At 46.8% G+C, this 24,390-nt stretch overlaps 1 protein-coding gene across 3 annotated transcripts in view; it reads right to left on the bottom strand.

The window, feature by feature from the left end:
- The window catches only part of SLC8B1 (solute carrier family 8 member B1), a 348,368-nt gene that overhangs the window by 144,511 nt on the left and 179,467 nt on the right, over positions 1 to 24,390 (bottom strand). For all 3 annotated transcript variants that reach the window (XM_069619233.1, XM_069619235.1, XM_069619234.1), the window contains exon 8: positions 15,368 to 15,475. In XM_069619233.1, the coding sequence (XP_069475334.1) occupies positions 15,368 to 15,475 (108 nt within the window). The remainder of the gene's footprint in view (positions 1 to 15,367; positions 15,476 to 24,390) is intronic.

Raw genomic sequence — 24,390 nt, 5'->3', positions numbered from 1 at the left:
GGCTTCCCTCAACTATGGCACACTTGGTTCTAGGTCTTCATCAAGTACTGCCATGAGGAAGAGGCGTTAGCTTTCTTTTTCTCCCAGCTTCACTTTGAAGACAGATTGGGTTCACTAACCAGCCCAATACTGCCACGAGGAAGATAGTCTTGCTCTCTTGCTTTCTTTTGTCATGTGTTCACGACCCAGGTTTCTCTATTCAGTTCACTGGACAGACCGTTTACTCGCCTGCCGAGTACTGTCACGAAGAAGATGATTTATAAATTCTTCTCGCCGTTTGTTTACAAATTGTAGGGCTATATGTGGACCCTTCTTCGGGAACTCCTTCCTTTTACAATACCCAAGGTTTCTTTCACTCCAAGGGATTCTTTCCCAACCCCTGCCTGTAATGCGTGTTTCCCTGACACCTATGTACGTGCCAACACTCATGTTCCCACCAGCTAGGCAGGAACCGGACTGTCCTGGGACTCGCCCCCGGTCTTCCTGCTGCTTCTGCGTACTGCTCCTGTGCTACGGCGGCTCCACAGGTGCTGGTTTTCTCCGGTTGGTTTGCCCGACAAGGACCATGTGGTCCATCTTCTGACTTTGGTCGAGGAACTGCTTCACCAGCCATCAGTGAGGTCTTTTTACAATCGGACATCTGAGAGATGCCTTGGTTCCTTCCCCCAGCGTCCCGGTCTACAGCCTTGATTTCCTCACATGCTGCAACTCTGCCCTGCTTGCGGCTCCTCCAGGGTGGCTGAACAACTTATTCCGTTGTCGCTTTTTATCTCTGTTTCTTCAATGTGCTTTCGTGAACAACTAGACTGCTCATCCTGGTTCCCGGTAGCATTCTTCATAGTTCTGCACCTCCTCCTCGTCTCAGTCCTTATAACACTAGTCACTGGACTCTTCCTCATCCCAGTAGATGTTAGATTGATGGCCCTACATGTATACATTGGGACATTAATTATTCTGTCGGGTTGTACAGTGTGGGGGTTTGTGAGTGGGGATGGTGTGAGGTGGTTATACCACGCTCTCCCTAGATGGTCATCCTTACCCCCAGAGGGGGAGTTGCTCCCCATGAGATCCTCCCGCTGTGTACCACCCATAGAGGGACTTTTGGGTAGCGGCCTCACCTACCTGGCCTCATGAGAAGGGTCTCCCCATTGGGGAGAAGTAATGATGTCTAAGGTTTCATCACACAAAGCACTTGACCATCAGAAAAATGTTAATGTGGATGTTTGGGTCTACTGTTGACCAACTGAAGAGGGAACTGCTCACAGTCTGGCCAACTTTAGGAGGGGAGAGTGGGGAAGTATACATCAGTTCCCGTTTCTGCAAAGTTAAGAGCACTTTGAGCTAGGGCAGCTGTCAGAGTGTATTGAAATCTAAAAGCACACATATATGTTAATGTTAAAGGATATTTGTACCGCGCAGTATCACCACCGGAGTGGTCCCCTGGCGCTCTGGTGGATCTGAAAAGGGAAGGGGGGAGGTGAGTTAGTGGAAACGAGCGGGAAAAGTGCAAGAGAGCAGCGATGTGCTGTTGGCAGCTTAAGTTCGGTTAACATTGTTCGCTGAGTTTGGGGTGCTTTCCGGCCGGTAGCCGGCTTGTGCTGTTGTGCGAGGCTATGTGTGGTTTGATTTGTTGTTGCGGTGTAGTGATGTTTGTGCAGTTTGTTGGGCTTTAGGGTTGTGGCTGTGTTTGGTTAGAGTTTGAGAGGTGTATGCAGAGGGGTGAAATTGTTAGTAGGTTTTGGTTATTGGCATCGCTGTCTAGAAGTGATGTGCTCAATGTCCACGTGTTTTCTAGATGTGTACATAATAGAGGAAATGTGGGAACTCTCCTAACAGAATCGGTGCGAGGACTTTAGCTGCCGTCGGTGAAAGGTCCTTATGCCAACCCCATTATCAGCCCAATGTGTTCCGACTATAACATCCTCTCTTGAAAAACCTGTTCTCACCTCTTCACATGCATGCCCTGCCCACCACGTGCACAAGCTGCCATATCCTTTTAGACCTTCTTTTCATCACAAAGACACCACCTGCGGGGCGCCCCAAGGCTCCTCAGAATCTTCAAAAAGTTGAGCGTCCTGTGTTTAAGGCATATTTTCTCATTTGTCCCAGTCCTTAATCATCTGTCCTTCTACAGCTACCCTCATAATCCTTTATTCACAATTCTCTGTTAAGATTTCTTTCATAAACACTCACATTCATATTAATTCATCAGTTACTCATGCACTCTCTTCACACGGTCTGCTTGTCCCTCGACAACAATCCAAGTGTCTGTTGTGCATTTACTCAGGAAATATTTTCCCTGTCCATCAGCCAGACCCATTGTCTTTGTCAAGGGTTGTTTATGAAGGCCTGCTCGTGCTGTACTTGGAACCTTTTGTAAGGGAAGCATGTGCTGGCTGTACCCATGCTTTACTTCTACCAATTTATGAGGAGTACCTGGACTGGCTTTACACAAACCTGTTCCAGTGTGAGGGAAGCTTGCACTGGTCGTGTTTGTGATAGTCATGCATGTAGCCAATTATTAGAGACGTTTGCAGGCATCTGTCCTACCAATGTTGCGCACCTTTGTAAGGGATACTTGCAGTGGCCCCAGCATGCTGTACCAGTACATGTTTGCAAAACACTTTCACTGGCCTTGCCCACTGTGTACCTGTTCATGAGGAAAGCTTCTGCTGACCCTGTCCAATGTGAGAAAGGCTTACGCATGCTGTATCTGTGTTTGAGGTAAGCCTGAACTGGCCCTAGTTGTGCTGTACATGTGCCCATTTGTGAGAGGAGCTTGGCCTGGACCTACCACTTCAATCCATGTGCCAGTTTGTTAGGGAAACATGCCTTCGCCTTGCCCAGGATCTACCTTCACCCACTTGCGAGGGAACGTGCACCGGCTCTGTCAATTCTGTATCTGTACCTTTTTGTAGAAGAATCTGGCATGGACTATGGCCAAACTGCCTCAGATTCTGAGGAAACCTCCACTTGCTCATGATGAACAGTTTGTGAGAGAAGGTTGCTCGTGCCATACCCACACCACAGCTTCTCATTGCCCCATCTATCTATGCTGTATGCATACCAGTTGGTAAGATACGCTTGCAGTGACCCTGCATATCCTGCACCTGTTATGTTATTTTACTGATGGAATATAACCCGAGGTGGCGGACCGACCCCGCCGGTCATGTCCCATTGCCCAAGTTAAGTGCCCAAGTGAAGCAAGGGTCCTGTAATGCAGGTGGCAGTGCCATTACCAGCATGGTCGGCTCGCCTCCAAAGGTTAGATCGCCATTAACACCTGTAAGTAACCACACGCGGTTGCTAAAGGCAAAGTAAAAATGTAAACTTTTTTTTAAAAAGTGCCTTTGTTCAGTCCTGATGCGCCGTGTTGGGAACAGGACTCCGTTTTTATTGTTGCTTACGAATCAACACTGAAAACAGACTCCTCTTCCAGGCGTGGCATCGCAGGACTGAAGTGAGCTACTTTTGTTGTTTATTTTTGCTTCACATTTAGCACACGCATGCCCAAGGCCAGGGGCGCCGAGTACGAGGGGGGTGGCTGCGGGGCCCGGCGCCCCACGGCAAAATGAAGTCGGGGCTGACCCCCCCCCGACCCACCCCACCCCCCGCGGCCGAAGAGAAGAGACGCAGTATGGATGGCCCTTTGTTCCATCCATACTGTGTCTCTCTCTGGCGGCCCGTGTAAAAGCCGGTGAAAAACGATGTTTAAAAATTGTGGGACAGATGCAAAGCAAGAGGCTCTTGCTTTGCATCTGTCCCTCAATTTCTAAAAATCGTTTTGGTTTGGGTATACTTCTAGATCTGTGCAGCGGAGTGCACAGTTGTACACCCAACCCAAAACGATTTTTAGAAATTGAGGGACAGATGCAAAACAAGTCTGTCCCTCAATATCTAAAAATCGTTTTGGGTTTGGTGTATTTGTACATCTGTGCACCCCTCTTGGCAAGAGGGATGAACAGATGTAGAGGTACACCCGACCCAAAACGATTTTTAGAAATTGAGGTACAGATGCAAAGCGAGGGAGGGGGCAGGGAGCAGGGAGAGGGCAAATGAGACTGTTTGCATGTCTCTGAGTGTGCACGTGGTGAGGGTGAATGCTATGGGCGGGGAGCGGAGGCATATGAGCCAGCACTTTCTAGTAGAGCTGCCATATTTGAAATGGGGCAATGCTGGTACTCCTCAGTTAGCTCGCTATACTCTTGAGGGGATAGTACTGCTGTAACAGGGCTTCTATAATTGTTGAATCTTCTCAGCGATAATACTATGCTTTTGTTGAGGCAATGCTAGTTCATCTTAGTGGGGCTGCTATACTTTTGATGGGACAACATCAGCACTTCTCAGTTGAGCTGCTACACTCTTATTGACAAGGCCCCAGCACTTCTCAACAGATGTATTTCTTTTTATTTTAATTGGTTATTTATAAAGTGTGTACTACCCAGAGGTTTCTAAGCGCAGACTGAGGGAGCAAACCTGTGTTGCCCGGACTGGGGGAGCGAACCTGTGTTGCGCGGACCGAGGGAGCGGACCTGTGTTGCGCGGACCGAGGGAGCGAACCTGTGTTGCGCGGACCGAGGGAGCGAACCTGTGTTGCTCTGTGTCATCTTGCTTCCAAGGCGAGCACGTTGCCCCGGAGCTATCCTTCCGATACTAGTACATTTAATGATACAGAACCAGAACTATTGAGCAAGTCTGTCATCATCAGAATAACTCAACACTGTCTTGGTTATACAAGAGCTCATATATTTAAAGGTATGGAATTACTCAGAATGTAGCAGCACTATTCAATAACCCAAAGTTCTTAAGCATAGTTAATGTGAAAATACTGCACTTCTCACCTTTGGGACAATACTGCCACTTCTCACAGAGGCTTCTACACCTTTTATGGCACAGCACTGATCCAGCCTACTGCTCACATGCTCAGAATTGTCATTTCTCAGCAGGACTGCAACACTGAAGAAGTGAGCATGTGATCCAGGGTCTGCAGCCCACAACACGCAGGGGATTCCCATGCTCCCACTTGGGAGATTTGCACCAAATTAGTGAGATTGTGCTCCAAGGTAGGAGGCACATGCACAGTCTTTGCTCTGACGTATGACACACTCACAGGGTGGGACGGCATTTCGTTCTCCCATCCTAGTTGTGTTGCTCTGCCTTTTGAGGGCTACTACAACCTGGATGATTGTAGAGGGGTGGAGTAGGGTCAGTGATGGCCTACTGGAATGCAACTCAAAGGCTTAAATCTCCTTCTTACTTGACTTTAATATATGCAGTACATGCTAGCCAATTTTTCCACTGTTCTGCGCTGTGCGCGCCACCACCCCCTCGCGCGCTTTTGCACCAAGTTGGCGACTACATGCAAATTTGTGGTCCTAACTGCCAGTGATGTCACTTCCTGTATTTGGGGGCCCACCCCTGGGAAATTCATAAGTCGGCAGTATGGGAGTGGAGGGGGGAGCGGAGCAAGGGCAGCACAGTGCAAAGGGCCCCCGGCAGTGGGAGAGCTCAGAGCACTGGCTTATACAGGAGAATACAGCCCTCGTTCCACGCTCCCCGTTTAGCTAGCACCCTCACTCAGGGTGCTAATTGGATTTATAGCACATGCTCTCAAATGTGCGTAGTGTCCAGGTACTCTGATGGATTTAGAACTGCGAGAAAAGATTCTCTCTGGCCTACAGTGCTACATCTGATGGAATTTGCAAAAAGCTTGCATTTTCACGTATCTGAGGAAAACTTTTGCAGGCCCTGACTGTACACGTTCCATTTGTGAGGGAAGCCTGTGTTCGTTCTGCTAATGTAGTAACTATGCTTTTCATTTGTGAGGAAAGCTAATCCTTGGGCACTTTGCACCTCTGCTGGCCAGGCTGTAACTGTCTATTGGTGCTTGTGAGGGAAGTTGGCATTGCCGCTACCCATGGTTTACCTGTGCGGTGTGTGTTCGTTGCTTGCAGTGTTCATGTCGTACCTGCCCAGTATATGGTGCAAGCTTTCCGTGCTGCTTGCGCCCTGTGCTGTTGTCCCCTTTCTTTTGTAGGGGTCACTTGCTCTTATGCAAACCATATTGTCCATTCCTTTATGTCAGGGTACTTTGAACTGCTGCATGTTCTTTGTTCTGTTTGTGAATAAGTTTCCATTGCTGTGCCGATTTAGTGAGTTACAGAAGCAGTGTAGCTCATATTCACGAAACACAATTATTTACTTTACGTAACAAAAAGAGTGGTCCTCGAGGCGTAGGTGCGTTTTGGGGCAGTTTGTGGGAAATTATGCTTTTAAAGAACATTGGTCCATAAAACGGGTTGCATTCCACAGCTGCACAGCGCACTGAAGCCCCTATTCAGAAAACCTGGCAGAAGCCGCGCTTCTGCTACATATCCGCTCCACCTCCTCGCAGCCTGGCCGCCAGGCAGAGCGCTGCCCCATTATCAATCCGGCACTGACCATGACCCATTGGTCATAATCAGCCTGATCAAAGAACCTTCATCAGGCGGGTTACCCGCACTGCCATATGCTGCACTGGTTAGTGGATCACCTGCTTGGGGCTGGAGGTGCCATTCTCACTCGTATCTCCCGCCCAGATCACTGAGGCCAAAGGTTTTCCCTCCACTCGGCCAGCAATACACAGCTGAGGGAAGGCTATTTCTTTGCCATCTCCGATGCCTGGAAGGGTGAGAAGGGGGCTATTGCTACCCCCTGCTAGTTGTGGCTGGAGTAAAGCTATGGACAGCCACTAATACCCGCAGACTTTTCAACGGGTTGAACAGTGCTTTCTGTTGGTCAGTTCAGTGAAGGTGGATTGAATTATGGTGAAAGGCACGGCTGATGCAGAGATGCTGCAATCCAAGTCGATGGGAGCCCCACCTCTAAATGTAGTGGTGCTGGCTGGGAGACCGTGTTTTTGGTGGAATGTAGCGCTTGCCACCTTCCAACAGCCATTAAGTATATGCTAACACCAAGTCATTAAAATTGGCCCACCTTGGCCCAGATGGGGGCGGGAAGGATCGAGTGTGTGATGGAAAATCCTGATTGCCAACTTTCTAATTGTACCCGATATTCTGGGTGTCCCTAATTCGGCCTGCTCTGCTCACGGTTTCTATCTGCTTTATATAGACCATGTGTGCAAGAGAAATTACATTTGATCTTGTTAATGTTAAGGGTTTTTATAGTTATAGGTCAGTGGTTAGTAGGGTTGAGCGGGAAAAGAGCACGAGAGCTGTGATGTGCTGTTGGCCATTTCAGTTTGGGAACACTGTTCACTGAGCATAAATGTGATTCTCGGAAGTTGGCCAGCATGTGCTTTTGGGCAAGATTGCGTGGTTTGTTTTGTCGTGGTGTTGTGAAATATGTACAAAAGTGGTGCTGTAGAGGTCTGGTTGTGTGAAGTCCAGAGGTTATAAGATGTATGCCAAGGAGTGATTTTATTAGTACAGGTTGTTGGTGAGGCAATCCATCCAAGTGCTCCACACCTCCCACCCCAGGAATCCATCCAAGTGCATCACATCTCCCACCCCCAAAAGTCACCGAACTGCAACACAACTCCCTTCCCTAAAATCCATCCAAGTGTGTCACACTTCCCACCCCAGGAATCGGAGCGCGTTGCACCTCTTTCACCCTGAAAATACATCTAAGTGCATCACATTTCCTACCCTTGAAATTCATCTGCGTCACCTGTGGCAGTCGTGATCTTTGTCTCCTCTAGTTGCCCTTTCTGGGTTTTACCTTAATCGTCACCTCAGTGGTCACGATTCCTAAGCTTCTCTGGAATTCATTAAACGTTCTGATTTCTTAGTACAAGCCCTATTTCTAGCTGGGTGATTTGTTCGCTGGCCTGAGGGGAATCCACAGGGAACGGTTAGTCGTCTTCCTCGATACCCTATGGGCATTGTCCATTATCTATTGGAGAGGATCTGGTGCATTAATCCTGCTCACTTGTTGGTCCTTCGGGGGTACGCCTAGGCTGAGAGTCTCCCTTCTCTGATTTTCCCTCCGCCAGTTTCCCCTTGAGCCTCCTTCTCTGGCCTAATCGTATCAGGCCTTCCAGGGTTCATGAGGTGAATTCTGAGTGACTTGGCGCAACTGGTTTTGCAGGGTTGGTGGCTGAAGGAGAGGGAATGATTAGCCATGACATTGAGCAGCTAGTCAGCCAACAAACTGGCCTATGTTTCTATGGCTTGGTAGTATCGCAAAGGAAGATGTAATCTTTTTAAATACATGGAATTTTGTTAATTATTGTTCAGGGGGATACAACCATTTTCTTTTGACCAACAATAAACTCGGGGTGAGGTGCTGCTTAAGGCCAAAGTGACCGATACTCATGAGTTTCGATTGTTTTCCCAGAATGTGCCATGCGTGTGAATTAGTCTTTAGATTAGAGTGTTTCCCCGAGACGCCAACAAGTCGGGGTGGGTGAGATGGTTATGGTCAGTTTAAAGGAAAGCTGTTTATTATTCTTCTCCGAATGATGTTTGAAGTATTCATGCAAACCATGTGCAATTACATTTAGGGGTTGGAGGTCTCAGACTAGCTGTGATTTGTAATAGTTTATGTTTGTATGTGAATGTGTAACCATGTGATGATGTCATGACCCGTCACGGACAAATCCTAAAAAGGGGTGTGTTGTACACATGAGCTAACCATGGTAGTTAAGATAGCTGCAACCAATGGGAATGAGGGAGTTGGAGAAAGATTGGATTACTTTGTATAGGCTTTAACCAATTACATGTGCGGGTGAATTGTAATAATATAAATGGCAGTGTTTGAACTATTGCAAAAATGTACATAATGGTTCAGGGAGACTCAGGTTCGTTTGACTCTTGGAAGGCATCATGAAGTAGACACAGACAATGGTAATCAAGTTTTGGGCTATATACTTTTATCCAATAAAATCAGATTGGAAAAAGGCCTAACTTGCCCTATGCTAAGGTGGTATTTGCCTACATAAATAATCTAAGGATAGTCTGAATTAGGTAATCCAAAGTAAAAATCTGTCTTGCGTCCAAAACCTAAGCTTGCCCTCACAACAACTATTTATATACAAAGTGCAGGGATGTGGGCGTCAAAACAAGAAGTCTTCAAATGTAAGTTCAGAGCTTCTTCCAGCTTGTCATTTTGGAAAGGGCTTTCCTTTCCGCCAAGGTTCAAAATAGTTCACAATGCAAAGGGGTTCCCTTCCCCACGCTTTTAAGTATTTGTGCTTTTCCAGAACACAGTTTGCTGTGATACTTTCCAGCTCTGCTGCGTTGGTTACCTTTCACCAACTTCACAAGGTACAGTTCCTTAACTTCAGTTCACCAACTTCCGTTTATATTCAATTGCAGGCTTCTTGGTGGGCATTTTAAGTGCCTTTCACATAAGTAGGTGTCCTCGGTCTAGGCTCAGTTGTTGAAACAAATGGACCACCCTTTACAGGTCATGCAACCGAGACACCCGTCTTGCCTCTTCCTCCTTGTATACACATTGCCACTGTTTCAGCTCTACAGTGGTACTTGGGTTCTTCCCATTTCACATCTTCATGATGCTTTACCATTTGCTTGTTTTGCCACTATTCACTTGTTGCACTTTCATATCTTTTTATGTCTCTTGTCAATGCTTGGGCTCTCAATTCACAAAGTTTCTTTATAACGTAGGAATTCCACAAAACTGCTTTCATGCAGGTCAGTTTTCAACAGTACTTATTTTCACTCAAATCAGTATTAAAAAATGCTTAATTTTCAACTTTCATTTACTTACTCTTGTCAAGGCTTACAACCTCCTCTTGGCACTTCATAAAGCTTGCTTTAACTCACATTGTCATGTAATTCACCCTGGAGTTTCGCTCGGCTATAGGTTAGCCTTTCTTTCATCTCTGTTGCAGTTCGATATTCACAAAACCTTTAACTCTGTTTTCTTATCAGTTTTATTTCATCATTATCATCAAAAGTATTCAGCAATTTGTCTGAGTTCAAACTTGTCCAGCATTCATTTTGCCCAAACGGCCCCTCGCTCACTCGCGAGCGACATGACCTGCAGCAACCAGCAGTCTAAACCTCAGCGTCCTGGGGTCACTCTGGCTTTTCTGACTCACCGGGTTTGCTGTCTCCAGGTGCTCTTCTCCATGTCGGTAGGCTCGCTGTGGCTGTTGCTTCTCCCGGCTCAGTGGGCCTCTCCTCAAGGGTCTCTGCTGCCTCTGCTGCACAGAGAGCAAGTCTATCTGTCTCCAAAAGGTATGCAGACCATCTCTGCTACCAGTGACCTCTTGAATGCTCCTGCCAGGATCAGCTTCCGCTGCAACGACTCTGCAGCTCGCAGACGCTTCAGCATGTGTCTCTCTGGCTTCACCTCCAGCTTCTCAGGCAAGTGATCCTCTTAGCCTCACATGAGCGGGCCATTTATACCGTCTCCCTGGCTTCAGGTGTAGGCAATGTTCATTCATTACATAACAATCTTGGTACTCGGCATCCCTCTTCCTTGCCCCAGTACCAGAGTGGTGTTTATTAGGGAAAGATTTTCAGGAAAACCATGGAAGGGATTGACAACAGCATGTAAAGGCCTGGGAAATGGTGGACTCCTTCTGAAAGGGAAATGGGGGAATACTGTGTCTCACCCAAGGGTGCCTCCTCCCGACACCCAAAGTCTCCTCCACCCAGATGATCCTCCCTCGCATATCCACCCCCAGAGCCAGGATCCGAAAGCAACAGCCTTTCCCTGGCCACCTGAGGGGGGGGGGGGGAGGATATATTGGGGAAAGAAGTGAGGATTCCCTCAGATTACACACACTCTACAGCATCATCTAGCCCCTCCCCGGATGATTGTACAATAAACTTGCTTTACATATGCTATAAGTCATTTATAATGCACCTGTACACGTGTTTCTAGGCGTGACAAGACAATCAAGGGTAGACCGAGGGAGGACAAAACAAACTATCTTACTACGCCTTGTGTCATTCAGATCATGCAAGTGCGAGGGGGAAGTATGAGAAGTGCCATGGGGTAGGGAGGGGCGGGAGTGCAATGGCAAGACGAGGTACGTGATGCCAGGGTGGTGGCTCAAGTAAGTTCAGAAAGGCAGGGGACTTTAGGGTTGCAGATACAGTCCCTAAGTAGGTAGGAGGCCCGCATGCAGTGCAAGGGGGCTACTGGTCGCGAAGGAACCTGGTGCCTGTGAGGTTCAGTGGGTGGCCAGGTAACCAGTTAGCGAAGCAGGCAGGAGCATCAGCAGGGGAGAAAAAAGCAGAAGCAAAAAGGAAGTTCCTGAGTTGCTTCCAGAACCTTAGGTGGTCATGCTCAAGTTTAAGAGAGGCAGGGAGGTTGTTCCAGAAGGAGGCCCCAATTGAGGACACAGATCTACCCCTCACTCTCTGCTTGGAGAACCGTCTGACCCTCCGAGTTGGAGGTGAATGAGCGGAGGGCTCAAGAAGGAAAATGTTTAGGAAGAGAGCGCTGGATGTAGTGTGGTCCCAGGTGCCAGAAAGCCTTGTGGACAATGAAAAGGGTCTCGAGCTTGATCCTTGCAACCACTGGGAGCCAATTTAGAGATTTCAGGGCTGGAGAGATACGATCCCTGGGCTCAAGGCCAAGGACAAGTCTCGCAGTCCTGTCCTAGATTAGTTGCAAAGGGCAAAGAGTAGAGGCAGGCAGATTTAGAGACTCTTGCAAAAGTCCAGCCTAGAGAGATCCAGAGCACTGGAGACAGTGAGCTTCTGGGGGAAAGTGAGAAAAGGAAGAATACCTCTGAGGAGGTGCAGCTGGCACAAACGTGCACTTGCTGCCTAAGTGGTGGGTCTGCTTGGGTTAAGGTGATTAAAGGCCCATCCGTACATTGGGATCTACCATGATTGACCTGCTTGGTCAGTGGTCTGGTCCTGGCCACATTTTGTCAAAACGTCTTTCTGCTGGGCCTCAGTGTTTTCACTTTTAAGCCATAACATGTGGTGTGCAGCATAAAAACAGGCGTCAATTGGCCATGGCCCTGCTCCCACAGCCACTTTAGTTACTAATGGACACATGAGCACTATGGTTTGCAGCAGGCACTTTAGCACAGATTGGTTTAGATCTCTTATGAATTTACTGATATAAGCTGGAAATACCGGCTCTTTGGTGCTGTCTACTGGCCAGCGCTGTAGGCAGCTGCCTAGTACTTGCACCAGTCCAGTCTCCTAATATCATAATGTGTATTTGTGAACCCCATGCCACCGCTGGAGGGATAGGGATGCTTTGTTCTGCTCCAGCAAGGCCCAGGAACCTCCTCTTTTACTCACCGTGCCCCAAAAAGCTAGGTTCTACCGATAGGAGAACTCTCTCTAATCAGGATGAACTTTTGTCTGTGGCTCCAACAAGATCAAATCCCTACCATGCCCCCTAGTAGCTATTGAAGGAAGTTAGACACTCTGCAGGGATGGTTATAGAGCTGTGTGAGACTGGGACATTCAAAGAGCAAGGCCATGCCCCTTTGAGATTTATCTGCATGAATCGGTCTCTTATTAAGCTGCAGATGCCTTGTCAAGTACAAAAAAAAAAAGAAGCCAGTACAGTAAACACCGGGCCCACATGGGTGTTGCCAGTTTCCCAGATCGTTGATTATGGAGGGGTGGGCTGCTACATTCTTATGACACAGAAATAGGGCAGCAGATGCCATTTTTGCAAAAATGTTACAAGTGTACATTTGCAGAACACGCTGTGGGAGGAGCAAGTGAGAATTTGTTGTGTGCTCCGACAAATGACAACATGCAACCAGTTGCAATTGTGTACTCTGCCTTTCATCACATCACTATTTCAATAAAGGAGAATAAGATAGTAGTGGAGTTACCACAGTGAAATGCATGGCAATAAAAAGCTAGATCCTGTCAATACTTAACCATGTACACTTCCAAATGCTAGAACTGCGCCTTACCTCGTGACAACCTTTTATTCTATGGACCTTAACTATGACGGTAAATGTACTGTGATGTGCTGGGTGACAAGTAAAGTGGGATATTTTTGCGGAAACTTGGTAGTGGGACAAATTACAGTTATAGCCAAAGGTAATCGAGGAACGCTACAAGAACATTCCCTCCCTAATCCATTGACTCGCCTACCCAAGATATAGCTATTTCAGAGGGGAACTGGTTCTATGCTGGTTGTGAGAAGGCCCAACAAAGTGTAAATTGAATAGGATTTGAATTGAATTGAATTTGTAAAGCGCATACTGGGCAGCCATCCGCATCCGGCCATGCCAGAAACGAAACCAGTAAAAAATGATGGGGAAAACATATAATAAGCAAAAAAGATTAGTCTGCAACGCCTTCAGAAAAAGAATAAAATATTCTAGGCTATGAACTGCTGGACAGAAATTGTTCCGTAGGTGGAGAGTGGTCAATGAAAATCTAGGGCCTCTCATTTTAAATCTACATTTGGGGATGTACAAGAGGTTCTGACAACAAGGATTGGACTGTTTTATAGACGCAGGCTTTTGTTCCAGATACTTGGGAGCAAGACCTTGCAAAAACTTGAAAGTCAAACACAAGATCTTTAAGAAACTCCTACAGCTGACCGAATTCCAGTGCAAAGATTGTCTGAGAGAGGAAACCGAATCCTGCTTCAATAAATTACAGATACAGCAAACAGAAGCAATTTGGACCAATTTGACCTCCCTGCCAATACAGTCCCAGGTTCTTGACTTTCATGGGAAAAGTCATGAGGAACCCAAGGAAGAGGCCAGCTAAGGGAATTTGTGAGGCAATGTTTAGGGCCCAAGAGAATAAGTTCTCTCTTGTTGGAATTCAACTAGAGCTCGTTATGGAGCACCCAGCAACCAATTTCGTCAGCACAGCAAAAAATAATGAAGAAATCATCATAAGGTCAATTCACTTGGTCTTATTCTTGAGTATCTTCGGGGCAAGAAAGGCCCAACTGATTGAATTCTGCACAAATAGATAACAGGGCGTGAAAGCAAAAATGAATCCATAATACAAGACTCCATAACCTACTGAGACTGGAGTAGAAAGCACAGCTCTTAAGTTTTACATGGCCCCGTTTCAGAAGGCCACCCATTTCTATTTAGAATTCTGGGACTTATAGTTTTCCTAAATTTCAAGAGGGATAGAAAAACACACAAGCCCGAGAATCCAATGGGGGAAACATGGACCGGATGGCCTGCTCACACATCTCATCAGGAAACTGGAGAGCCCCGAGAAAGAAAAGCAGCCAATATGTATCTCTGGGGATGATTTTTCTACAAAGACTGGAACCATATGATTGCTCCTGCTGAGATCTTATCTGTGGATGTCAGCAGACACAGAGGAACCTTGTGGGCCCAGTGGTGTGTCCAGACTCCTGACTGGGGTAGCCCAAGTGGGTCACCGATTTATGCAGAGGTGGCATGAAGTACGAGTACACACACACATGTCGGAATAGCAATAAATGAACTATTTGTCTCCACTACCCATATCTACTAACATTAGTGTCTTACGTTACTATGTTTAAAGTTTAATGATCATAGTGTAGGATAATGGTGTGGCACCTGGGGTGGCCAATCAGATTCCAGGGGTAGCACGTGCCACGCTAGGCCACTCCCTCGACCCGTCACTGAGTGGGCGACATTATCGTAGGCCACCGAGAGATCAATCATCACCAACAAGGTAAAGCATCCCTCATCCGCGGCAAATAATAGGTTGACCTAAACTAACAGCAAAGCTGCTTCTGTCCCAAGACTGGGCTGAAATCCGGATTGATAAGATTGAAGGATATCATTTTTCTCAGCATACTGCTGGAGCTGGGATGGTACAAGTACCGCAGGTTTTTATCCTACCATCGCAATATTTGTTTAGCAAGGCAGGTTCCACTAAAGGTTTCTTGGGAAGTGGAGCAATGACAATTCCTTTGGAGGCCTAGCGTTCATGCATAGCATGGAAATTCATAATAACAGGTATACTGGGTACTGTACATGGGTATACCATGATGGCCGGGCATATACTGCAAACAGACTTCATGTACAGATACTGTGATGAGCCAACATACTGTGGATATATTGAAATGGGCATATACAATTAGTATGTGTATACTGCTAAATGATGACCGAATGGTAGACCTACTGTGCATATACTCTGATGAGCCTACATAAAAAATGTAGGTGTAAAAAGTTGAGGAACCTGGTGACAGTTAAATGCAAGCCTTATGTAAAAGGCACGCAAAGCTCTCCTACTTAGTTGCCCGGTTGTGGGATATGAGACACCTGGAAGGAACAATGTCCCATATGATGTGTTCGGAGATGCTCTGAGCCACTTCTCTTCCCATGATTGGACTGCGACCAGAGGCAATTTGACGTCTGCACTCACCTAACCAAGCCTGCCCAAAGCTACCCTTCTTACTCGGGGTGACGTCTTACCCGCAAAACTGGTAGGTTCTCTCTTACCAGGCTCTCCAAGAATTGAAGTCGACATCCCTTGCCCCTGACTCCTTTTGTAGATCCAAGTTGAGAGGACAACGACCAGGACATAAAAGATGTACAGTCCAAGGTAACCTGTGGAAAGAGCATAAGGATTCATATTACTTGCCCACTACAACATATGTAAAAATTAATATGTGATGCAAAAAGCTGCAAAGAAAGCTCCTAACAGGTAACCAAAGACGTTTAAAGTGGGCTAATCACATTGCTTTGAAAGAGGACCAAAGACAGAGAGAAGATGGATGTGAGAAAATGAAATTTGAGAAAGAGGAACAAACGCAGAAAAGCTGTGGATGAAGGAAAATCTCGGACCTGAACCAGGGGCAATCTACAACTAGATTTGTGTCAAGTAAAGAGATATGAAGGAGGTGCAAAAAGGGGGACAAACCAGAGAGCTGTAAATGAGGTCCAAATATACAGGTCTGAAAGTGGGTCAATCACAAAGCTGTGAAGAGGCACGGGGACAAGGCTGTGGATGAGAGTCAGTTACAGAGCTCTGCATGTGGGTGAAGCCTGGAGCACTGAAAGAGGGCAAAACAGAGTGGTGAATGAGGACCAAACACAAAGCTGCAAAGGCGGAGCAAAAACAGTGCACTGAATGAGATTATAAAGAGGCATTTGACATGTCAATTTGGCACAAGCAGAGCCCTTGAGATGGCCATTAACAACTGAGCAAGGACCAGCACATAATGCTACTCAATAGTAGGAGCAGACAATTAGAATTAAAGGCACATATACATTCTAAAATGCTGCAAATAATTGAGTCAAAGTCAAAGAGCGCCCACACAAAGAACCATTACTTGTGCAGCACTCAGCATTCCGATGCCCTATTATCAGGTTACACATCCGAAACAGTATACCAAGAATAGCATGGGGTGGTTCCCACACAAAGGCCATTATTGATGGCTAAGTAATGAAAACTGCACATTGCCATTCCTCAGATAAATAAAGGGCCTGGGAAAATACACCTTTGAATGAAAACTAAGACAACCTCAACATACACCAACAGCAATCACACTGTCGTCCTAGGACCTGCTGCTGACCCTTTGACCAGAACCTCCTTGGAGGCACTTGAGCGCTCTATTGATCGCTACTATGCAGAGAATCGCATGCCTGGGCTGTCTGAGTCTGGGAAGGTAGCGGGAGAATCGCTAGAGGCAAATGTTCGTCTGTCCCTGTTTAGCCGGGCGGTTTCGGGGGGTGTGGTGGATTGCAGTTCCCCATGGGGTCTTAGCCACTCAACTCCGACGGGCTGTCCAGCAGGCCTCGCTGGCTATTTTGGCTCTCAGGGGAGCAACCAGTTTAGAGAACTTCCGCATATTTCATCAGTCATAAGGGAACGTGGTAGCCTTCAACCAGAGTGTTCTGAGCATCGAAAGGCTGGCCCTCAGTCCCTGCCCACTATTTCTCTGAATCTTGGGGCCTCTGGTCCATTCGGGACACTGGGTGTCAACCCCTTGCTTGGCTTGAATGCTGGTCAAATGCCTTTACTTGTTCAGCATCTTAACAGACTTGTTGCAGCCTTTATGGAACTAAGGGAGGCATTCAGGATGCTTGCAGATTGTTGTGATAAAGCTGCAGGGAGATTGGACTCCGGTTTACGGGTGATTGATACGCTAGCAAAATCTTTGGTTCGGTGTACCCCATCACAGAAATAGAGTTGGATAGTAGGGCATGTCTTGAATTGGTTATCCTCCTTCAGCTTTGAGGCCTTCTATGGGGCCAAGGTCTATTTCGACACAGATTGCTGGCCCGACAGAGAACCGTATTGGGCCCCCATGTTCCTTTCGTCCCGATCCAGGTGCTGCTTAATCTGTTAGTGTGTTTTTGGACAGGCCTAATAGAACTGTCCAAGGTGTTTGTGGTATTAATATCATGAGTCCTGAGCCCCCTCCTGCCCCAGGTCTCTCAGGATATCCTGTGTTGTTGTGGTCCACAGAACTACAAAAGATGATCCCCTTACAGGATGTCATGATTTAAATCCGACATGCTTTTCAAGGGCCTCACGCATGGCAATAAAAATGCCTATAAAAGATTATTAGCGCTGGGTCTGTTGGAGGTGTTGGGGGTGACTAATATTTCTTTCAAACTGTTTCCTGCTGTTCGTATTTTATCTGATTGCATGTTTTGTAGAGGGCACCATTTCCGCTTTTCCTTTGTGAATGCCAATTTTGGCACGTCTATTTGGAACTGTCGTGAGGTTTTGGCATCGAAGGGGGATTGACGTTTTTGAAGACACGAAGGTTGAGTTGTGCCATATTCACGATTCTTGGTGTTATTGGCAGGAGATGGGTGGGGGGGAAGAAATTGAGGAGGGTGTTTTTTCCTCTTCCTCTAAGGTCCCCATTGTGGGTTCCCAGTATTTCAGGCTTGTTGGTTGCTTTGAGCCCTTAATTGATCTTAATCGTCCCATCATTTATCTGACCAGATCTGAATAGGAGCGGAGGCTGAGACAGCCCTCCCAGATCTCACAGCAGGCTTGGGAGAAGGTGTATGACTTCTGCTACTATGCCCACCCCCTAATGAAGCAACGTTAGTTATTTTAGGAGCTTAGTGGATAGGGAGACTCAGTATTGTCCCGGTGAGGGCCTGCTGTCTAAGGGTCCCCCTCTCTTTGGTGGGCTGTCTGCGTCACCCCTCTGCTTCCATCCTACAGAATGGTTGGTGTGCGTTTCCAGGAATGTGGTGGGTACTACCAGATTAGGCGACCCGGATTCCCTGTCACTTTTTGAAGGGACCGATGTTACGTTAATACAGGAGACCTTGGTGACAGAGGATGTAGCTGTGGAAGGGTTTATAGACTACTCTGTTCCGGTGCTGAGAAGCGCAAGGGAGTGTTGCCATGGAGGGTTATGCATTTTGGTTAAATCGCCTCTTGCGAGTGAACTCTTTCACCTGGAGCTCCCATGCCCATTTCTGCAGGCAGTAAGAATTCGCAGAGTGGGCGGCCGTGACATCCTGGTGGTCAATTTTTATAATAGCCCCCATGCACAATTAGGTAAGAAGTGTATTTCAATTTTAGCAACTGTGATGGAGGGCTGGGTCATTTGGGTGTCTGCAAATTACTTATTTCCTATTTTGAGTGGGGATTTTAATGTCAAGTTGGGCAGTAAGCAGGGTGATATTGTGTTTGACCTTACTGAAGAGGATTTGGCTACCATTTTGCCCACTATGATGAGGGATGTTAGGACTTGAAGGAAGCGGCATAGGCTCTGGAAGCTTCTCTATGGATGGGGGTTGCACACCGCCAATGGTCGTTTCCCTGGGGATGTTCCGGGGAATTTTACTTTTCTCTCCACACTGGGGTGCTCCACTATTGATTATTTTTGCGTCCCAGTAAAACTTTGGTATTGTCTTAGTGGGTTCAGGGTGCTGGATGACTTATGTAGTGACCACTTCCCTATTCAGCTTGAACTCAGATTTCAGGTTAGGCCACTCCCCATGTTTGACTAGTTCCCGGCAGGCGTGCTCGGCAGTATCGGTTGAAATGGCAATTAGTGGATCGTGAGTGTATGCAGAGGGATATGGTCAGAAACAATTGGCAGTTTCTGGAAACATTTTCTTCTGGTAATCCAGATCAGGGTGCTATTTGGTTGGACTTCCTACTCCTTTTGTCCAATCTTTCGGCCTGGTTTACTTTGGGGAGGCGCAAAAAAGGAAGACTAGCCCTTATTTTAGGTGGTTTAACAATAAGACCCTTGAGGAACCCCTTGACTACAAAGCCTAATGTAACCATGTCTTGAGATATATATATATAAGAAAGCCATTGCCCGTAGAAAGTACGAAATCGAAGCCGAGATCTGGGAGGAATGGATTAATTTAATTCCTCAGTCACCAACGATGTTAAACTTGTTTGAGACATCGTTAACAAATGGGATTTTTATAAATGTAAGTCTGGTGGCCCTCCTGTGACGGTTTCGGAACAGCAATGGGTAGCCCATTACACTTCATTAGATCACTTGTCCCGGACTTTAAACAGTTATTGTCTGTTATGGAAGATAATATGGTCTTTACAGTTAAGGAAACTTTGCCAGACATCGAGAACCAAGGCAGAAACAAGGCCCCAGGTCCGGACAATAACACTGCAGATTTGTTTTTTGGAAGAACCAAACCTGTGGGCCCCTATTTTGACCTTAGGGTTCACGGCTGTGTTCTGGAGGCATCCATCCCTCCTCCTGGTCTTGTGCAATGATTTGCCCAATATATAAAAAGGTGCCAAGGGTGCTTCCGGTGTCTTATAGACCTATCTACCGTATAGATTCAGTATTTAAGATTTTGGGGAGGGCCATTTTAAGGCGATTGGAGTCTTGGGTTGAGAGTACAAACCTCTTCTTCCCTATTCAGCTGGGTTTTAGACCTGGCCTGGGAACAGCAGAGCAGGCCCTGAATCTTTATTTGGTGGTGGCGCATTCATTATTTATCAAGGAAGAGGCCACTGTTCTGGCTTTCATGGATCTGAGCACTGCGTTTGACAAAGTCAATCGTGTTATGCTGTGGAGTGTGCTCAGATCCATGAACTGCTGTGGTGCTTTGGTAAATCTTCTGGAGAGATTACATCTTTCTACTGTGGCTCAAGTTAGGAGTGGAGTTGCTGGACAGAGTACCTCCTCTTTTAGGTGGAATGTGGGGTGCATCAAGGCTGTGTTTTGGCCCCTCTGCTTTTCTGTCTTTACACTAATGGCCTATATGAACATCTATTGAAATCCTGCTCTGAATTTCCTAGGCTGGGTAATAGGCGTGTGCCGCTACTCGCCTATGCGGATAATACAGTTCTATTAGCTCGCACCCCCAGATCCTTACAAAGCCTTGTTGAGGATTACTCCCGATTTATGGATACTTTGGGCTTGAACATAAATTCCCAGAAATCAGCTGTTATGGTCTGTTACAGAGGGAAGCATCCCCCAGGGTTTTCAGCTATTGTTTGGAAGGGGGAGTTTGGTTACCCGAGGGTGATATGTTCTTCATATTTTGGGGCCTAGGAACATGGTGAGAAGTCCTTAAGATTTCATCAGGCAACTAGGGGTAGCCAGATCCTTGGGCTCATTTAAAACAAAGCTGATTGCACTTGTGCTAAAAAATCATAATAAAGTTGCTTCTGTGGCGAGATATGGAATGGAGCTATGGGAATCTGGTAAAATGGAGCCTATTTAGGTGATTGAGAATGCTTTTTTTAAAGAGCATTCTTGAGTTGCCTGGGTCCACCCCAATTTTGCAGTTCATCAAAAATTGGGTTGTTCGTTTCTGGGCAATCTGGCTGCATCTTTGCTGACCAGTCATTGGCTCAGATTTTGGGGGAATATTAAAGCTACTCTAACCCGGAATTAATCAGTTATATGGTGTTTACAGACCCCTATTTGAAGATCCCCAGGTATGTGATAGCTTTGCTGGTTGAAGCGGGCGTAGGTCATTGTTTTTCTACGTCAACTTTCATCTCTCAAGGTCATAAAATCTGCGAGGCTAGCGTATTCCAGTCTCTTCTGGATATGAGAGTCTTTGGAGATTATGAAGCAGCCAATAGGAAACATTTGATTATCACATCTACTGGCCTTCAGAAATATCAGAGTTGGTCTTACCACCCATCTCAGTGCTTTCTTGTTTCAAGGGCACGTTTTAATCACGTTTTAATTGTATACATTTGAGAGCCTTGTTGACGGTTTGGTCCAAGGGGAATGTGGATCAGTCATGTGTTCTCTGTGGGGCACCCAAAGAAGATCTGGCACACTTTTTTCGGTTTTGTTCCGTTTTTACAGCAATCAGAAAGTATACACTGAAACCGGTCTTGCAGGGTCTTGGTTTTTGACGATACGAGCCGGCAGTGCACTGTTAGGGGTGAAATCTGTTAAAGTGTGCTTTGTCTAAGGGAGAATTTTTATTAAGATCTGCTCGTTTTTTAATTTTGTGGTTTTGTTTTTAAAGGATCTTTTAATGTAATTTTAGTAGTTTTACTTCCTGTTTGTAATATTGTTGATTGTCAATTTTGTTTTTTTATGGTATGCTTTGTTTTACCGAAATAAACTTTTTGAAGATTAACAGCAATCATACAGAGCCATTACTGGTAAAAGGGCACTGTCCGGATTACGCAAAGTCAGTCTTTTGTTTCTGGCATATTGAGGCCAATCCCTTAAACCTTTGTGATCTGCTGGTCATGAAGTCTGACACACAAAAGGATGCGATGTGCTGTGCATCGAGCTCCAGGTACATGGCTAGCAGACTGCTATAGGGGGCATCCAGGAGCTGGTGGGAGGTGGGGGCATGCAGCAGCAGAAGAGTCGAGGGGGAGACCATTCAGAAATGGGAACAAAAGACCAACCTTGCGGTGGGAAGCCTTCACAGGCCGGATTCTGCAAAGTCAGTCTTTTGTTCCCACCATATAGACTATGATCCATCTTAAAAAGAGGGCCATGGATTTTCAGACAAGAAGGAGCCCATGAATACGGAACAAAGGCCACACAGGGCAAAGGTGGAAGTAGACTAAGATGTCTTCCATGGGATCATTCTAGAAGAGTGATCCAAGTAAAGCAGATATTAAGATATAAGGGACCAGACTGATTTTCACTGACGTTCAAAATACAATGCTGCTGTGCCAAGATGGAGAACAACCGGGTGGCAATGTAAGGCACATATTGATGCACGAGGTGGAGACAAAGACTGATGTAGAACAGGCAGAACAGGAGCACAAGAAAAGGGAAGACAGTTTTGGTAATTGAAGTCACAAAGAGTGAGATTTGGGTCCTGCTTGGACAAATCATTGTCTGACAGTTTGGAAAAGGAATGACAACACTTTATATGTGATACACATCTAAAAGTACTGACTAATACCCTGTTTTCAGACATGTAATATTAAGGGAACAAGAAAAGGTTACCCATTGCCCTCTATTATTTGAGATCCTCCTTTCCAAGATTAACAGTTTTGACTGACAAATGAACAAGTTACTGTCTTACCTGGTAACGTTCTTTCGATGGGATGGTCCGACGACGTATTCCATATCTATGACAGGTAATGTCCACAGCTGTGCTGCTTCGGAAAATCTTTGGCGTATGAGTCGATGACGTCGATGCGCCATCCCCGAGGACCTCCTCCGACAGCCGATGTCACCCGATGTGATAAGTAGGATGCACGACGCCCGTAGCCTCAGTTGTAGTTTTTTTCCCCCAGAACGTGTGACACCAGTTTTCTGCCAGTCAGACACACAAGGCCTTGCGGAACGCAAGCTACAATTGCATAAGAAATTCTGCAGCGGGGAAGGTAGCGAGGGAGCGATATGGAATACGTCGTCGGACCGTCCCATCGAAAGAACGTTACCAGGTAAAAGAGTAACTTGTTATTCGAGGGGATTGGGTCCTCCGATGTATTCCATATCTATGACAGACTCCCAAAGCAGTACCAAGCAAGGAGGTGGGAAAAGAATTTAGAACACAAATTTAGCATGCCCAATCAAATTGCGGAATAAAGAACTGCCTTGCCAAAGGCCAGATCCTGCCCTCGGATGGAATCGAGGGAGTAGTGACATACAAAAGTATGTACTGAAGCCCAGGTGGCTGCATCACAGATGTGACGAATGGGAATACCCCTCTGCAGGGCAGTAGACGCAGCCACTCCCCTGGTAGAATGGGCCCGCAAACCAGCCGGAGGGTCCTTAACCGCCAAGCGGTAACACTCGGAGATAGCTAAAATCCAACGAGACAGTCTGTTTCGTCACAGCTTGTCCCAAACGCTTTCCAGCGTAACCAATGAAAAGTTGATTGTCCACTCTGACCCGGGGCATGCGCAAAATATAAAAGCTCACGCTCTCCTAGGATCAAGCCTATGGAGCCTCTCCTCTTCCTTACCAGGATGTGGAGGAGGACAGAATGCCAGAAGAACAACCTTCTGGCTCAAATGAAATTCCGAAACCACCTTCGCAAGAAAGGAAGGACGAACTCTAAGGACAACCCTGTCCTTATGAAACACAGTGAAGGGTGGCTTAACTGAAAGTGCCTGTAACTCACTCACTCTGCGAGCGGAAGTAACCGCAACCAAAAACACAGTTTTCAGAGTTAACAGTCTCAAAGGGCAAGAATGCAAAGGCTCAAACGGAGCACCCATAAGAAACTTAAGAACAAGGTTCAAATCCCAACCGGGCACCAGAAAAGGTGACGGAGGGAACACATTAGTGAGCCCTTTCAAAAACTAAGAAATTAAAGGAATCTTAAAATAGGAACATTCTTCAGACGAGCGCTTAAATAGGGACAGCGCCGCCAGGTAACCTTTAATGGTCCCCACTTGCAAGCCCCTGTGGGCCAAGGAAAGCAAAAAAGACAGAACCATGGGAATGTCACATTCAAAAGGATCCACATTCTTAACTCTGCACCAGTCGCAGAACTTTCTCCAACGGCAACGGTACAGAGACTTTGTTGCCGGCCGCCTGGCCGAGAGCAATACCTCCATCACGTCTTCAGGGAGGTCCCAATCCTTATACCTCAACCTTTCAGAAGCCAAGCGTGAAGGTTGAGGGATCTGATCTCTGGATGGAGAACCTGACCCCCTCCCGTGAGAGCAGATCGTCTCGGTAGGGAAGACGACGTGGAGGGAAGATGGACAAGTCGAGAAGGACCGGGTACCACGTCCTCCGGGCCCACGCCGGAGCAATGAGGATCATTCGGGAACTGAACCTCCATAACCTCTGCAGTACTTGCGGGATGACGGGGACTGGAGGAAACTCGTACAGCAGTGGGAATGACCACTCCACCACGAACGAGTCTCCTAAGGCTCCTTTTGGAGGAAATTCCCGTGAGCAGAACCTTTCGCACTTCCGGTTGACACTGGAGGCGAAGAGATCCACTTGAGGGGTCCCCCAAAGGGTGAAGATCTCCAGGAGAATCTCCTGAGCCAGCTCCCACTCGTGAGAGATCGTGCTCTGCCTGCTCAGAGCGTCCGCCGTCTCGTTGTCGTCTTCAGCCAGATGAACAGCCGAGATCAAAACTTCCTGCTGGATGACCCAGAACTCGAG

Source organism: Ambystoma mexicanum, chromosome 10, assembly GCF_040938575.1.
Source record: "Ambystoma mexicanum isolate Mex_15411 chromosome 10, UKY_AmexF1_1, whole genome shotgun sequence".
Classification (NCBI taxonomy): domain Eukaryota; kingdom Metazoa; phylum Chordata; class Amphibia; order Caudata; family Ambystomatidae; genus Ambystoma; species Ambystoma mexicanum.
Note: the sequence above shows the minus strand (reverse complement) of the source record. Positions and strands in the feature narration are given on the sequence as shown.